This window comes from Delphinus delphis, chromosome 6, assembly GCF_949987515.2.
Source record: "Delphinus delphis chromosome 6, mDelDel1.2, whole genome shotgun sequence".
Taxonomy (NCBI): domain Eukaryota; kingdom Metazoa; phylum Chordata; class Mammalia; order Artiodactyla; family Delphinidae; genus Delphinus; species Delphinus delphis.
This window is the reverse complement of record NC_082688.1, coordinates 66,280,371-66,298,772: the sequence shown is the minus strand read 5'-3', so window position 1 is coordinate 66,298,772 and position 18,402 is coordinate 66,280,371. Positions and strand designations below refer to the sequence as shown.

The window sequence follows — 18,402 nt, the reverse complement described above, 5'->3', positions numbered from 1 at the left end:
TCTGCAAGCCAGAAGGGACTGGCAGGACATATTTAAAGTGATGAAGGAGAAAAACCTAAAACCAAGATTACTCTACCCAGCATGGATCTCATTCATATTTGATGGAGAAATTAAAACCTTTACAGAAAAGCAAAAGCTGAGAGAGTTCAGCACCACCAAACCAGCTTTACAACAAATGCTAAAGGAACTTCTCTAGGCAAGAAACACAAGAGAAGGAAAAGACCTATAATAACAAACCCAAAACAATTAAGAAAATGGGAATAGGAACATACATATCGATAATTACCTTAAATGCAAATGGATTAAATGCTTCCACCAAAAGACACACACTGGCCTAATGGATACAAAAACAAGACCCATATATATGCTTTCTATAAGAGATCCAATTCAGACCCAGGGACACATACAGACTAAAAGTGAGGGCATGGAAAAAGGTATTCCATGCAAATGGAAATCAAAAGAAAGCTGGAGTAGCAATTCCCATATCAGACAACATAGACTTTAAAATAAAGACTATTATAAGAGATAAAGAAGGACACTACATAATGATCAAGGGATCGATCCAAGAAGAAGATATAACAATTATAAATATTAATGCACCCAACATAGGAGCACCTGAATACATAAGGCAAATACTAAGAGCCATAAAAGGGGAAATCGACAGGAACACACTCATAGTAGGGGACTTTAACACCCCACTTTCACCAATGGAGAGATCATCCAAAATGAAAATAAATAAGGAAACACAAGCTTTAAATGATACAATAAACAAGATGGACTTAATTGATATATATAGGACATTCCATCCAAAAACAACAGAATACACATTTTTCTCAAGTGCTCATGGAACATTCTCCAGGATAGATCATATCTTTGGTCACAAATCAAGCCTTGGTAAATTTAAGAAAACTGAAATCGTATCAAGTATTTTTTTCTGACCACAACGCTATGAGACTACATATCAATTACAGGAAAAGATCTGTAAAAATTACAAACACATGGAGGCTAAACAATACACTACTTAATAACGAAGTGATCACTAAAAAAATCAAAGAGGATATCTAAAAATACCTAGAAACAAATGACAATGGAGACACGACGACCCAAAACCTATGGGATGCAGGAAAAGCAGTTTTAAGAGGGAAGTTTATAGCAATACAATCCTACCTTATGAAGCAGGAAAAATCTCAAATAAACAACCTAAGCTTGCACATAAAGCAATTAGAGAAAGAAGAACAAAAAAACCCAAAGTTAGCAGAAGGAAAAAAATCATAAAGATCAGATCAGAAATAAATGAAAAAGAAATGAAGGAAATGATAGCTAAGATCAATAAAACTAAAAGCTGGTTCTTTGGGAACATAAGCAAAATTGATATACCATTAGCAAGACTCATCAAGAAAAAAAGGGAGAAGACTCAAATCAATAGAATTAGAAATGAAAAAGAAGTTACAGCTGACACTGCAGAAATACAAAGGATCATGAGAGATTACTACAAGCAACTATATGCCAATAAAATGGACAACCTGGAAGAAATGGACAAATTCATAGAAAAGCACAGCCTTCCGAGACTGAACCAGGAAGAAATACAAAATATAAACAGACCAATCACAAGCAGTGAAATTGAAACTGGGATTAGAAATCTTCCAACAAACAAAAGCCCAGGACTAGATGGCTTCAGAGGCGAATTCTATCAAACATTTAGAGAAGAGCTAACACCTATCCTTCTCAAACTCTTCCAAAATATAGCAGAGGGAGGAACACTCCCAAACTCATTCTACGAGGCCACCATCACCCTGAAACCAAACCAGACAAAGAGCAAAAAAAAAGAAAACTACGGGCCAATATCACTGATGAACACAGATGCAAAAATCCTCAACAAAATACTGGCAAACAAAATCCAACAGCACATTAAAAGGATCATACACCATGATCAAGTGGGGTTTCTTCCAGGAATGCAAGGATTCTTCAGTATACGCAAATCAGTCAATGTAATAAACCATATTAACCAATTGAAGGAGAAACCATCTCAATAGATGCAGAAAAAGCTTTCGACAAAATTCAACACCCATTTATGATAAAAACCCTGCACAAAGTAGGCATAGAGGGAACTTTCCTCAACATAATAAAGGCCATATATGACAAACCCAGAGCCAATATCGTCCTCAATGGTGAAAAACTGAAACCATTTCCACTAAGATCAGGAACAAGACAAGGTTGCCCACTCTTTCCACTATTATTCAACGTAGTTTTGGAAGTTCTAGCCACAGCAATCAGAGAAGAAAAAGAAATAAAAGGAATCCAAATCGGAAAAGAAGAAGTAAAGCTGTCACTGTTTGCAGATGACATGATACTATACATAGAGAATCCTAACGATGCCACCAGAAAACTACTAGAGCTAATCAATGCATTTGGTAAAGTAGCAGGATCCAAAATTAATGTACAGAAATCTCTGGCATTCCTACACACTAATGATGAAAAATCTGAAAGTGAAATCAAGAAAACACTCCCATTTACCATTGCAACAAAAAGAATAAAATATCTAGGAATAAACCTACCTAACGAGACAAAAGACCTGTATGCAGAAAATTATAAGACACTGATGAAAGAAATTAAAGATGATACAAATAGATGGAGAGACATATCATGTCCTTGAATTGGAAGAATCAACATTGTGAAAATGACTCTACTACCCAAAGTAATCTACAGATTCAATGCAATCCCTATCAAACTACCACTGGCATTTTTCACAGAACTAGAACAAAAAATTTCACAATTTGTATGGAAACACAAAAGACCCCGAATAGCCAAAGCAATTCTGAGAACGAAAAACGGAGCTGGAGGAATCAGGCTCCCTGACTTCAGACTATACTGCAAAGCTAAAGTAATCAAGACACTATGGTACTGGCACAAAAACAGAAATATAGATCAATGGAACAGGACAGAAAGCCCAGACATAAACCCACGCACATATGGTCACCTTATCTTTTATAAAGGACGTAAGAATATAAAATGGAGAAAAGATAGCCTCTTCAATAAGTGGTGCTGGGAAAACTGGACAGATACAAATAAAAGTATGAGATTAGAACACTCCCTAACACCATACACAAAAATAAGCTCAAAATGGTTTCCCTGGTGGCGCAGTGGTTGAGAGTCCGCCTGCTGATGCAGGGGACACGGGTTCATGCCCCGGTCGGGGAAGATCCCACATGCCGCGGAGTGGCTGTGCCCGTGAGCCATGGCCGCTGAGCCTGCGCGTCCGGAGCCATTGCTCCGCAATGGGAGAGGCCACAACAGTGAGAAGCCCGCGTACCGCAAAAAAAAAAAAAAAAGAAAAAAATAAGCTCAAAATGGATTAAAGACCTAAATGTAAGGCCAGAAACTATCAAACTCTTAGAGGAAAACATAGGCAGAACACTCTATGACATCAATCACAGCAAGATCCTTTTTGACCCACCTTCTAGAGAAATGGAAATAAAAACAAAAATAAACAAATGGGACCTAATGAAACTTCAAAGCTTTTGCACAGCAAAGGAAACCATAAACAAGACCAAAAGACAACCCTCACAATGGGAGAAAATATTTGCAAATGAAGCAACTGACAAAGGATTAATCTCCAAAATATACAACCAGCTCATGCAGCTAAGTAACAAAAAAGCAAACAACCCTATCCAAAAATGGGCAGAAGACCTAAATAGACACTTCTCCAAAGACGATATACATATTGCCAACAAACACATGAAAGAATGCTCAACATCATTAATCATTAGAGAAATGCAAATCAAAACTACAATGAGATATCATCTCACACCGGTCAGAATGGCCATCATCAAAAAATCTAGAAACAATACATGCTGGAGAGGGTGTGGAGAAAAGGGAACCCTCTTGCACTGTTGATGGGAATGTAAATTGATACAGCCACTGTGGAGAACAGTATGGAGGTTCCTTAAAAAACTAAAAATAGAACTACCATATGACCCAGCAATCCTACTACTGGGCACATACCCTGAGAAAACCATAATTCAAAAAGAGTCATGTACCAATATGTTCATTGCAGCTCTATTTACAATAGCCAGGACATGGAAGCAACCTAAGTATCCATTAACAGATGAATGGATAAAGAAGATGTGGCACATATACACAATGGAATATTACTCAGCCGTAAAAAGAAATGAAATTGAGTTATTTGTAGTGACGTGGATGGACCTAGATTCTGTCATACAGAGTGAAGTAAGTCAGAAAGAGAAAAACAAATACCGTATGCTAACACATATATATGGAATCTAAGGAAAAAAAAAAGTCATGAGGAACCTAGGGGAAGACGGGAATAAAGGCACAGACCTACTAGAGAACGGACTTGAGGATATAGGGACGGGGAACGGTAAGCTGTGACAAAGTGAGAGAGTGGCATGGACATATATACACTACCAAATGTAAAACAGATAGCTAGTAAGAAGCAGCCGCAGAGCACAGGGAGATCAGCTCTGTGGTTTGTGATGACCTAGAGGGGTGGGATAGGAAGGGTGGGAGGGAGGGAGACGCAAGAGGGAAGAGATATGGGATCATATGTATATGTATAAGTGATTCACTTTGTTATAAAGCAGAAACTAAGACACCATAAAGCATTATAAAATAGTATAAAGCAATTATAAAGCATAAAGGAGCATAAAGCAATTATACTCCAAAATAGATGTTAAAAAAAAACATGATAACCTCATTAGAAGTAGAAAAAGCCTTTGACAAAATTCTACATCCAATTATGATAAAAACTCTACAGAAAGTAGGCATAGAGTGAACTTACCTCAAGATAACAAAGGCTATATATGAAAAACCCACAGCAAACATCGTTCTCAATGGTGAAAAACTGAAACCATTTCCTCTACGATCAGGAACAAGACAAGGTTGCCCACTCTTTCCACTATTATTCAACGTAGTTTTGGAAGTTCTAGCCACAGCAATCAGAGAAGAAAAAGAAATAAAAGAAATCCAAATCGGAAAAGAAGAAGTAAAGCTGTCACTGTTTGCTGATGACATGACACTATACATAGAAAATCCTAAAGATGCCACCAGAAAACTACTAGACCTAATCAATGAATTTGGGAAAGTAGCAGGATCCAAAATTAATGCACAGAAATCTTTTGCATTCCTATACACTAATGAAGAAAAATCTGAAAGTGAAATTAAGAACACACTCCCATTTACCACTGCAACAAAAAGAATAAAATATCTAGGAATAAACCTACCTAAGGAGACAAAAGACTGGTATGCAGAAAACTTTAAGACACTGATCAAAGAAATTAAAGACGATACAGATGGAGAGATATACCATGTTCTTGCATTGAAAGAATCAACATTGTGAAAATGACTATAAGACCCAAAGCAAGCTACAGCTTCAACGCAATCCCCATCAAACTACTCATAGCATTTTTCACAGAAAAAGAACAAAAAAATTTACAATTTGTATGGAAACACAGAAGACCCCGAATAGCCAAAGCAATCTTGAAAAAGAAAAACAAAGCTGGATGAATCAGGCTCCCTGACTTCAGACTATACTACAAAGCTACAGTAATCAAGACAATACGTTACTGGCATAAAAACAGAAATATAGGTCAATGGAACAGGATAGAAAGCCTAGAGATAAACCCATGCACATATGGTCACCTTATGTTTAATAACGGAGGCTAGAATATACAATGGAGAAAAGACAGCCTCTTCAATAAGTGGTGCTGGGAAAAATGGAGAGATACATGTAAAAGAATGAAATTAAAACACACCCTAACACCATACACAAAAATAAACTGAAAATGGATAAAAGAACTAAATGTAAGGCCAGAAACTATCAAACTCTTGGAGGAAAACATAGGCAGAACACTCTATGACATAAATCACAGCAAGATTCTTTTTGACCCACCTCCTAGAGAAATGGAAATGAAAACAAACAAATGGAACCTAATGAAGCTTAAAAGCTTTTGCACAGCAAAGGAAACCTTGAACAAGACGAAAAGACAACCCTCAGAATGGGAGAAAATATTTGCAAACGAAGCAACTAACAAAGGATTAATCTCCAAAATATACAAGCAGCTCATGCAGCTCAATATCAAGAAAACAAACAACCCTATCCAAAAATGGGCAGAAGACTTAAATAGACTTTTCTCCAAAGAATATATACAGATTGCCAACAAACACATAAAAGGATGGTCAATATCACTAATCATTAGAGAAATGCAAATTCAAACTACAATGAGGTATCACCTCACACCGGTCATAATGGCCATCATCAAAAAGTCTAGAAACAATAAATGCTGGAGACGGTGTGGAGAAAAGGGAACCCTTCTGCACTGTTGCTGGGAATGTAAATTGATAAAGCCACTATGGAGAAACAGTATTGGAGGTTCCTTAAAAAACTAAAAATAGAACTACCATACGACCCCGCAATCCCACTACTGGGCATATACCCTGAGAAAACCATAATTCAAAAAGAGACATGTACCCCAATGTTCAGTGCAGCACTATTTACAATAGCGAGGACATGGAAGCAACCTAAGTGTCCATCGACAGATGAATGGATAAAGAAGATGTGGCATATATATATACAGTGGAATATTACTCAGCCAAAGAAATGAAATGAAATTGAGTTATTTGTAGTGAGGTGGATGGACCCAGTGTCTGTCATACAGAGTGAAGTAAGTCAGAAAGAGAAAATCAAATACCGTATGGTAACACATATATATGGAGGCTCCAAAAAAAAAAAAAAAAAGGTTCTGATGAACATAGGGGCAGGACAGGAATAAAGATGCAGACGTAGAGAATGGACTTGAGCACACGGGGAGGGGGAACTGTAAGATGGGATGAAGTGAGAGAGTTGCATTGACATATATACACTACCATATGTAAAACAGATAGCTAGTGGGAAGCAGTCGCGTAGCACAGGGAGATCAGCTCGGTGCTTTATGACCACATAGAGGTGTGGGATAGGGAGCGTGGGAGGGAGACGCAAGAGGGATAACATATGGGAATATATATATACGTGTAGCTGATTAACTTCATTATACAGCAGAAACTAACACAACACTGTAAAGGAATTATACACCAATTAATATGTTAAAAAAAACATAAGCAGAATAAGCATCTCAATTGCAAACACGTAAATAAAACTTTAGAAAAAATAAAAATAAAGAAAATAAAAAAATAAAATATATTGGGGAATAAAATACATTAGGTTGAAATTTAAAACAAATCTGAACGGCAAAATAAAAAAAATACGCTGGGGAATAAAATACATTACACAGAAATCAGAAATTTAAAAATTTAGTCAGACTAAATAATTTATTATCATGAAGGCTAATATAAAAACAGAAATTTCTTCTTTTCATATATTTTATATACCTGCAAACAGCAATGAGCTTATTATCACATTCATTTATTTTTGGCTGAAAGATAAATACCTTAAGATTTATATTCAGGAAAATTATATCTATTTCCATGTTCATCTATGCAAAAGATTATACTAAATTAGTACCTGAAAATTATTAAAAAGTGAGTATTTTCACTGTATATTCCAAAGAAAACAATTTTTTAAGGATTTAAATTAAATCACTGGCAACAAAAATTGATTTAAGTTATGAAGCATGAGATAACATTAAAAACATAGCTTATAATTAAGCAAAATTGTGATATACCTTTGGAGTCTTTCCATCTACATTTGGATGTATTTGTACTATTTCTTTGCCTTGCATTTGGCTGTCTTCTGTTTGGCTTTCTTTCTGGTCTCCTCTATCCTCTGTAGGACTTATTTTCTGGGATGTTTCTACAATAATTTTCCCCAAATTTTGTACGGTCTGTGCTTCAGAATCACTGATTTTGGGAAAAAGGGGGGATATAAAGCCCAAGAAGAAGAGTTGTTAAACGTACCTCTTTAAGTTCAAGACCAAATAATATTACAGCACAGTTTATATAGGTAGCTACAAGTTTAATTTGGGCATTTACTGATTCTCATTGTTAAGAGAGAAAATTACTCTAAATATATTGAGAGAAAATTGTTTAAATATATTTTACAAAATTATAAAATCTCATCAAGAAGTTAGATTATCTAATATCACATGCTTGCAGCATCACTTCTATAGTATTTCTCCAAGTGTTAACTCAGGAAGCACATGTTTCAACGCTTGCAGGGTTGGAACACTCACTACTTTCTGACCCAGGGCAGAAAGCTTTAATATTTCTAAAAGAAAGTTGTCTCCTAGTCTGGAACGAAATCTGAATCTCTGAGCCTTTCATGAATTGATCTAGTTCCATCTCTTATGGGTATTCATCATTCAATATAATACTTGTTAAGCACCAACTATGTACCAGGCACTTTTCTGGGCACAAGGGTAAAGTGGTGAGTGAAAAAAAAAATAGATTAAACTCCTTGCCTTCAGGTAGCTTTCAGCCCAGTGGGGTGGGGAGACAGGTGACAAAGAAGAGGACTAAATTTTATATATGTATATATAAAACACAGTATGTTAATAGTTTGTATTAAAGAAAAAAATAAAGGGAAGAAGATTAGAAGTGCTGGTGTTGATGCTGAGCAGAAATTTAAGTTCAATCCCTTTTCCACATGGATGATCTAACTATTTGGATATAGTTATATGATGCTTGCAACATCTCTAAGGAAAACATCCCTAGCTTGTTCAAGTACTCCTAACATGAATGCTTTTGAGATGCTTTCCCTTCCTGGTCCCTCTTGAAAAGTACACCAGCTTATTTTGATGGAGCATTATGTCCAGAATTCAATTTCATACTTCGAGTGTACAATGAGAAGTATTTAGTAGTACTCCTGGTAGATGTAGACTAAATTTGTATAAGCTTTTCCAGCATGCATATTGTACTGAGACTCTTACAGGATTTAACAAAATATACTTTTACATTCACTATTACAAAGTGCCATATTTTCCCATTGCATAGTTGAACAATTGACATTTTATAGCCAAGTAAAGGACCCTGTAGTCTTCTGGATAACTATATCTTCCCAGTCTATTGAGATCTTTGGGGATTTTGATTCTATCTTGTAAACTATTTTCCAGCCCTTTCAGTGTCACGTTATCCACAGATTTGATAAACATGTTTTGCTGAAATTCTGTCTTTCTTCTTCTAGGTATTAACAACTCCTGATTATTACCTATCAGTGAATGGGCATTGATAAAGATAATTCATATATCGGGACCCCACAAAATGCAGCCTGCCCCAGCGGCCCGGCCTGTGTCAGAAACTGGAACCTAAGTCAGCTGCACTAACGGGAAATGCATCACTGTCAAGGAAAGCTAACATATACCAATCAGAATCCTCCAATTCAGCTTTAGCTAGTTTGCGAACTTTAGCTAGCTACCTTACCCTAGAAAATAGGACCCGCTAGCTTTACAAGAAAATCCCTGACCTCCTAGCCAATCATGCCCTGTTTCTGCTTTGCCTCTTATAATGCTCTATAAAACTCCCTCCTGCCCCAAAACCCTTGAAAGAGTGCTCCACAGCTTGTTAGGCACTGGACTCCCCTTATCCATGCATGTTTTCCCATGAATAGAGGTCTTCATGCTTGTTACTAAATCATATTATTTTTGTTCTTTGACATCATGCTCTTGTAATATTATTCAACTATGGGAAATAAATTTTCATAAGGTAATAATTATATAATATTCTATATACAAATAAATAAAGGGCCAAGTTCTATTTTCCTCAGTATCCAAGTAAATTTCTTATATTTCAGACTATGAAAAGTTAAAAGAAATAGAATGTCCTGAAGTCCTGAGGCTCCATTGTGGGATTTCTAATTGCTTGAGAATTCTTTGCAGCTGAGTGATTCCTGAGACTGTTCTGTCAGGCAGGAAATGTAACAATTAATCCTCACAGTGTAAAACTGAGTTTCACTGCTAATAACTTAAATGACAATCCTATGTTTTAAGAGATATAGTGTGATACATCCCCCAAAATACGTGACCTTCTGCACATGCACCAAGAAGATGAAATTGAACTGAGTGTATTCCTTAACTTTCACATATTTATTCAGACATACATACACCAGTAAATATGTACCACTATATTATGAAGAGTGTGGTAGTACCAACTGGCTGAGATATAATTAGTAGATGAAACCAGAATTTCCTGGAAGACAAAGATAAACACTTAGTGGGTTTTGGTTTTGTTTTTTTTTTGCAGTACGCGGGCCTCTCACTGTTGTGGCCTCTCCTGTTACAGAGCACAGCCTCCGGACACGCAGGCTCAGCGGCCATGGCTCACGGGCCTAGCCGCTCCCCGGCATGTGGGACCTTCCCGGACCGGGACACGAACCCGTGTCCCCTGCATCGGCAGGCGGACTCTCAACCACTGCACCACCAGGGAAGCCCTTAGTGGGTTTTAAGCTAAGTAGGATTTTATCTCTAACTGCTTTTGAGAACAGGGAAGAAAACCTTAGAAGAGGTAACAAAGAGACAGGAAAGCAGATTTGGTCTTTCTTCCTTACTTTCGTAAATTTGTTTTTGAGTTTCTCACCTGTCTAAAGACCAGAGGCATGACCACTGATCGTTTAAAACAGTGGTTCGCAAACTTGTCTGCATATTGGAATCAGCTGGAGAGCCTCAAAACATACTGAAGCTTGTATCTCACTCCAGAAGTTATGATTTAATTGTTCTGGGATGTGGCCTGAGCTTTGGAATTTTTATGAGATCCCCAGGTGATTCTAATATGCAAACAAGTTTGAGAATTGCGTTTTAAAATGTTTCAGATCTATGTCTAAGAAAACTATCCAGAAACATCCCAAATCTAAAACAGATCATGACTGCAGATTTAAAAAAAAAAAAAAAACTTGGGAAAATAAAAGGAAATATGCGCCATCATAAACCAAGACAGAACTATGGAAAATTGTTCCATGTGTCTGTTAACAATTCTGGCCACATTAAACTTCCGTATTATCTAGGTATAAAAAGAGGTGTTCTATTATCCACTTGCCTTTGTGGTTTTACTGATGTGCTTCAATGTATGAATGTATAGCCAGGGGTAAGGGTAAGAAATATTATAGATTTTTAGTATTCCCCTGTTGTTATTCACTAGGGGTTAGATAACTTAAAACTAGGAATCTGTAGAGCTTTAACTTTAAAGAACTAATTTTTAACCTCCTTCAATTAAAGTTAGCACAATGACTTGCATAATACATACATGAAATAATTAGTGAAGATGGTTCTTAATTTAAAGGATGTTAAACAGCTTGTAGACATCTGGTAACAAGCTGAAATGGGTCATTCAAAATTTATCTAACTAAATTAAGGGGAAAAAATGTTTCTCCTCCCAGGTTGCCATGTCACAAGATAACTAAACCGACTTAGTAGGCTTGCCTGGGAATCCTTAGCTGTCAGTGGTGAATATGCAAAGGGCCAGCAAATTAAATCAACCTGCCAAACTGTCAATTTCAAGCCTCATGACTGCATGAAAATAGCATCACTGGAAGAAATCAAGCATTGCCTTCTTTTGGGTTTCCTGGCACCTATTCAAACACTCATGCAGTTGTGGCTAATTTTGCATGCAAATTTCAGTCAATAAGCTCAGAACAAGACCTCCCAAGATATTTCAAAGGATCTGACAGTATTTTTTCTGAATACCAAATCGACAGTAGTTGAAATTCAATCTCCACTTGCTGGTGCTTTACATATGCACAGTGTCCCCACCACTGAGCTAAGTTAATGAGAGCCTTACCTGCTTTCGCACACATCCTCCCAGTCGTCCTTGCTGAGGTTCTCAAACACATTGCTCATGACCTTGATGGAGTGATTGAGAACAGTGTGGTAACGACCCACGGCGCGCTTTTTCTTGGCCGCTTTAAATTTAACCTTGGTAGTGGTTGCCTTACAATCAGATTGTCTAGATCCAGATCTCACTTCCGTGGTGGCCATCTCAGATTTAGCTTTGTCTGCTGAACGCTGTAATTTCTCTACTGAATTCATCAGCTCTTCATTTTCATTTCTCAACTCATTAGCTTCTGCCACTTGTCTCCTTAGGGAAGTGACTTCTATCTCCAGCTCACTGAGTTTTACTTGAAGTTCAGCTTTGTCTTTTTCTACATCTTTACTTCCCTTTTGCAGTTGTTCCACCTCTTTTTCTCTGGTCTTTGCGTCTTCTTGCTGCTGTTTTACAAGGGATTTCAGGAAATCATTTTCTTTTATTAATTTTTTATTCCCTTCTTTTAATTTTCTTGACCTTTTCTCAAAAGATTTTAGCCGATTTTCCAATTCAATGACCTAAATAGAAAAGTTTAATTTATTCTTTTAAAAGTCCAAAACCGGAATGTACTGTATTTTTATTGTCATTTCTAACTTATGAAAATAAAATTTCATTTAGCACAAGGACAAAATAAATCTAAAGTACTTAATTTCTAAATAATTCTAAGGTGGTGTACATAAATACATTCTAAAATGCAATAATACATCTGCTGAATAAAGGACAGATGGTAAAAGAAGTTAAAATTCTATACAATGTGACACAGAACTAAGTATGCTAATAAGCTCTGCAGAGTTCTCTGAGACTGTAAGTGCTTTGGCTTTATAGTCTACTGTTGGGAAGGAAAAAAATTTCCTTCTACCCTTCTAGGTTCTTTCTGGTCTCAGAATGAAATTGATATAAGACAGATTAACAAGAGAAAAATATAAGAATATAAAAATATAATATAAGATATATAAATATATATTATATAAATATATAATATAAGACAGATTAACAAGAGAAAAACAAAAATTTAATATCACGTATACCTCCTGTATACTTGGGAGATACCCAGGAAAATTGAGTAACTCCCCGAAATGGCCTAAGCCATCACCTTAAATACCATTTTCATCTAAAGACTATGTAAGATTTTGGTGGGTGGGAGTCAGTTATAGGAGGTTCCCAGGAAAAGCACAGTAAACAAGGGTCTGGCTGTTAAGCAGATTTAGGTCCTTGCCTTCTCCACTGATTACACTTTTAGAGATTTGGTCATCTTCATCTTCCTGGTACAGCAAGGTATACCCTCTTACAAATGGAGATTTCCCTTATAAATGTAAATGTTTCTTACAAAGGGATAACTTCTACTCAGTTTTCAGAGCTTTTCCTATGTCTGTAGTTTCTTAAAAATAATCAGCCTAAAATAATCAATATGCCAAAGAGACATATTTTGGGGTGATATATTTTGCTCCCCCTCATTTTACTACTCGTGAAAAAGAATACTTTCAGAGGAAAACAATTTATACAAAAAGTCTGAAAACAGTACATAGGGAAACTTTATTATTAAAATAAAATTAGCCTTCAATATTTAACTATCATATGAAAAACTGATGACCTAAATACAAAATGATCTATTGAGGCTGCTTTTTCCTAAATTATAAAAATGTAATTTTAATAGTTGTGAGGTCCTTAGTTTATACAATACAGGAACTTTTTACCAAAAAAAAAAAAAAAGGAATCTAACAATGTTAAAATAATTATTTCAAGGTTTCATATGAATTAATTTTTTTACATTTATTTCATTAAACAGTGTTCATGTTGTAGGACACAGAAATAATATATAATTCTTGAACTTAATTTCAAAAACTATTCAGAAACAAAGACAATTGCACAAATAAAGCTAACAAAGGATAGAATCTAAGTGCCATAAGTCTGGACATAAAGGAAAGAGCAACTGATTCTAAGCCATGAGTACAAAAATTTCAAGGAGGAGTTGATTTCAACACTGTTTGTAAAGCACTGTTGCGGAGGAAGACATTTCTCTCTACCCTTCTGTGTTCTTATGGCTGGTCTAAGAATTAAATTGACATGAGACACATTAACAGGAGAAAATCAAAGGTTTTATAACATGTGTACATGGGAGAGACCCAGGAAAACACAGTAACTCAATGAAATGGCCAAAACCCTCCTCGCCTTAAATACCATTTTCAGCTAAAGAGAAAAGAGGATGTTGGTGCTAGTGGTTTAGGAGGAAGGCAATTAACAAGGAGATGGAAAAGCAAATTCGTGGTAAACAAATGTTTGCTGAACCATGCAGAGACAACAGGACACAGAGAGAAATTTTAACAGACAATTTGCTAGATTCTTCCCTGACAACACACACCTAGTTTATACTACAGTTATCTATGGTGATAGTTCCCTTCCTGGAATAGGTCCTCTATCTTCATTCTCTTAGGCAGTCAGGTGGAAGGTCAAAGTTTCTTCCTGAGTCTTTTGGGCCCTGATAATTTTTGACTCAAAATAATCCATATGCCAAAGAGACTTCTGGAGTGGCAAATTTTGTTCCTTTATAGTACATTTTACCATTTATAAAAATTTTTAATAAACACAATCTCGTCTGATAATCTCAAAAACAGGTGAGGTAAGCAGAATTGATAATTATCTTCCCAGAAGAGGAAATGGAAGCTCTGAAAACTTAACACACAGACGTAAACATTTCCTGGTTAAACTGGGATTCAAGTTCAGGATTTTGTGCCTATCCCACTATTCCACAAGCCGTATGGGGAAGAAGACTTTCCCAGATATATGTGGAAAATGGACAAAGAACTAGGGTCAAGAAAGAAAGAGTCAAGCAAGAAACTTTTATAGGTCTTAACAGGGCTTACTCTTGACCTGGAGTAGATGTATATGAGTTTGCACCAGACTACTTGTAGACCTCTGTATATTTCTGGGAAACAAATTCTATTGATCCCTCTCAATGCAAATACTTTATTGGAGAGCTGGATAATGTGACAAAAAAATACAACAATTGAAAAACTATATGGACTCATACTTACCTTAAAACAAATTCTTCAAAGGAGAAAACATTATTGATACATTGACAACCAATGATTTAAAATAATATTCGAGAAATACACAAAAAACTTATGCATACTCTTAACACTTTCCAGTTTACTGGACTTGACTCATGATGGTGAAGATCTAAGTTGTTTCCTAATGTGAGTTTCAGTCCTCTCTGATCCTTCTGCACCCTTAGTCTTCTTGTGAGTTCAACCCCCTTCATTTAATTCAACAGTCATTTACCGATTGGTTATGCTGCCCTGGGACATGGATATTTCCCAACACAATATGAAGAATCTCAGCTAATTTTAATCAGTTTTTTCCATAGTATGATATACTCCCTACTGTTGGACTTATGTCTTTGTAGGGCTTACTCTTGACCTGAGATAGAGGTATATGAGTTTCTACCAGAATATTGTAGACCTCTGTATATTTCTGTGAAACAAATTCTGTTGTTCTTTCTCAATGCAAATACTTTATTGGAGAGCTGGATAATGTGACAGAAAATACAGTGTTCAGGAATACATGAACATTTTTACTTTTTCCAAATCACTCTATCACGAAATTATAGTCTCCATTTACTAAAAAATACTACAAGCAGAAAAAGAATACCACCTTTTTCTCTTTGGTTTCTCTCAGTGGTTTTTAATCACTGCCCCAAACAGTATAGTTTTCATAAATATACTTTAAAATATTTTAGCATGTTAGATTCCAGGGTGGAGTGAATAGAAGAGACTGTATTTTTAAAAATTATTTTATGAAAATAAACAATTATACCTTTAAAAAATGATTTTGACAGTGGTGATATAAAAATATTAGTAAGAAGCAGTGCAATCTAGGGGAAACTGAATTTTGAGCCTGGTCTGGATCTCACTTCTAGCTCTGATTGCTTTACCTGGTAAAATATTTAACCTATTTTACCTTTAGTTTCCTCATCTGTGAAATGGGAATAGTAACAGCTATTTTACAGGTTACAAGCATTAAATATGATCATATACCACAATTCTCAGTAGACGGTAAGTTCTAGACGGTTCATCATCATCATCATCATCATTATCATTATTGTCTCTATTACTGTTAATCATAACAGCTAGTTAATAATATTACTTGATCTAAAATATAATTACTTGCACTAAATATTGCTGAATTATCTATTAAATCAACTTTACACTTTTTTTTTTTTTTGCGGTACGCGGGCCTCTCACTGTCGTGGCCTCTCCCGTTGCGGAGCATAGGCTCCGGGCGCGCAGGCTCAGCGGCCATGGCTCACGGGCCCAGCCACTTCGCGGCATGTGGGATCCTCCCAGACCGGGGCACAAACCCGCGTCCCCTGCATCGGCAGGCGGACTCCCAACCACTGCACCACGAGGGAAGCCCCTCAACTTTATACTTTTGATTAAAATATAACATAATGAAGAAATGTAACAAACATCTTAAATTTGAGATTTCAGTTTTGGAAATTGGCATTTTTTTTATTTTAAGATTGGGTACAACTCATGAAAATTTTAGATACCAGTGGAAGAGTACCTTTTTAAGGTCTGTTATGTTTAAAAGACTTTAAAGTCTGTTAACTGCCTAATGTGAATCTATGTTTAAACATAAGAACTGGTCAAAATTATTTGCATTTAAGTTTAAAATGGAGGACAAGAGAGATACTACTTCTAAAGAATTTGATAAGGGAAAGTCCATAGCACATATTAAAGTGTTATTCAAGGTATACTCTCAAACAATTGTCAAACTGATTTCACCTCTCCAAAAACAGAAAGGAAAATTTCAATATATATTTGAAAATGAAAGTCTGAGGAAGTGTTAAAGGCATTTGGTTTGTGTGGTATTAGATCATCTCAAGTCCAGTACTGAGCATTTAATTTACCAAAAAGATGGCTCCTTTCAAAACTGAAATAAAACATCTGACTTTTTAAAGTTTGTGTATTACTTTGTTAGAGCTGCCGTAACAAAGTACACAGACTGGGTGGCTTCAACCCTAATAACCTCATTTTAACTTAATTAAAATTTTAAAGACCTCCATCTTCAAATATAGTCACATTCTGAGATACAGGGGATTAGGACTTTGACGTAAGAATTTGGGTGGGGGACACAACTTATCCCTTAACAGAGTGAAATGTTAAGACATTATTTTAAAAAGGATCTACTTATATGTTTCATTTCTACTATGTATTATACAAATATTGTTTTCATGTTTTTACTGTCTTTTAAACCCATTTTGAATGAATTTCATATATATCCTTCTAAAATAAGGGAACTCAACTAAAGGGGTTAAATCATGACTCATACAATTGCATTAGGTTAATATTTAAAAAAACAGTGACAAATTAGTACACTAATTTGACACATGGTCCAATGAAAACAATTTCTGTTGGCTTTTAAGACTTAAAATGGCTTTCTGGATCTACTATGGTAGTAGTCAATGAAGGGGAGCAGAATTTTGCCACCCCAAAATGTCTCTTTGACATATGTCTTATCTTGAGCTGGTTGTTTTTAAGAAACGGCAGACACAAGGAGAGGATCTGAAAACTGAGTAGTAACTGACTGCCCAGCCCTGACATCTTTTCTTGTCTTTAGCTGAGGAAGGTGTATAAGGTGACGGCTTGGACCATTTCAGGGTGTTACTTCAGTTTTCCTGGGCATCTCCTATGTATACAGGAGGTATGCCTGTTGTTAAACTTCTGTTTGTTTTTTCCTGTTAATCTGTCTTTTTATTACCGGGGGTATCTCATCTGAGAACCTAAAAGAATAGAGGAAAAATTCCTTTCCTCCTCCACATCATTTATGGCAGTTGGAATGAAATAATAAACTTCTCTAGGTTTCTACCCTAACATAGTAAGTAGTAGTGTAGTACAATATACCCACAGAAATAAAAATTATACAAAACCTGGCAAAAAAGAATAGTGTTCTGAAACAAAAAAGATAAATTGTTATAAACTGTATCACGTTCTAGCTGGCAGTACATACATTATTTCAATTACTTATTTTATCTTAAGATAATGAACATGAGCATTTCTTGTTCTTTACGTTATAATATGAAACTGATATGTGTCATTCAGTAATAATGAGATGACGGCCTGTGTTACCTGAGCATATGGCAAGTGCTAGGAGTATAAGGAATCATATCATCTGCTGTATATCACTAGATTTCCTACGAATCAATTCACAGACATACAAAATGTAAGTAGCTACATTAATATTTTTGTCTATATATCTGTAAACTTCCAGCTTTTTCTAAGAATATTTCCTTTATAACAATAACAAAAAGTATTAAAATAAAACCAAGCCCACTTAACTGAAACTGATGACAATGTTATTTATATACAAAAATGTAAATTAAGTACAAAGTTGTAAAGATAAATGTTAAGATTTTTAAACAACATTTTACTATTAAAGATAGCCATGTTGTAAAGTGAGTATAGGGTTTATACAGAGTGGTTCTATTAAAACAGGGAGAGCTATACCAAATCATATGGGCATAAATTTTTATCTAAAATGAGATGAGACATGTATAATTTTCAAGTTTAAAATTAAAATTATAAACATATTACCATTTTACTGCATAAAGCTAAAACTATGCTTCTTTTTTAGTTCAAATATTGTACATCTGTATGCGTT

At 35.6% G+C, this 18,402-nt stretch overlaps 1 protein-coding gene across 2 annotated transcripts in view; it reads right to left on the bottom strand.

Annotated features, from left to right (window-relative positions):
- Positions 1 to 18,402, bottom strand: part of LOC132427360 (centlein) — a 147,496-nt gene that overhangs the window by 94,752 nt on the left and 34,342 nt on the right. For both annotated transcript variants that reach the window (XM_060014776.2, XM_069540773.1), the window contains exons 6-7: positions 11,719 to 12,260; positions 7,677 to 7,851 (exon numbers count right to left, since the gene is read on the bottom strand). In XM_060014776.2, coding sequence (XP_059870759.2) covers positions 7,677 to 7,851; positions 11,719 to 12,260 — 717 coding nt within the window. The remainder of the gene's footprint in view (positions 1 to 7,676; positions 7,852 to 11,718; positions 12,261 to 18,402) is intronic.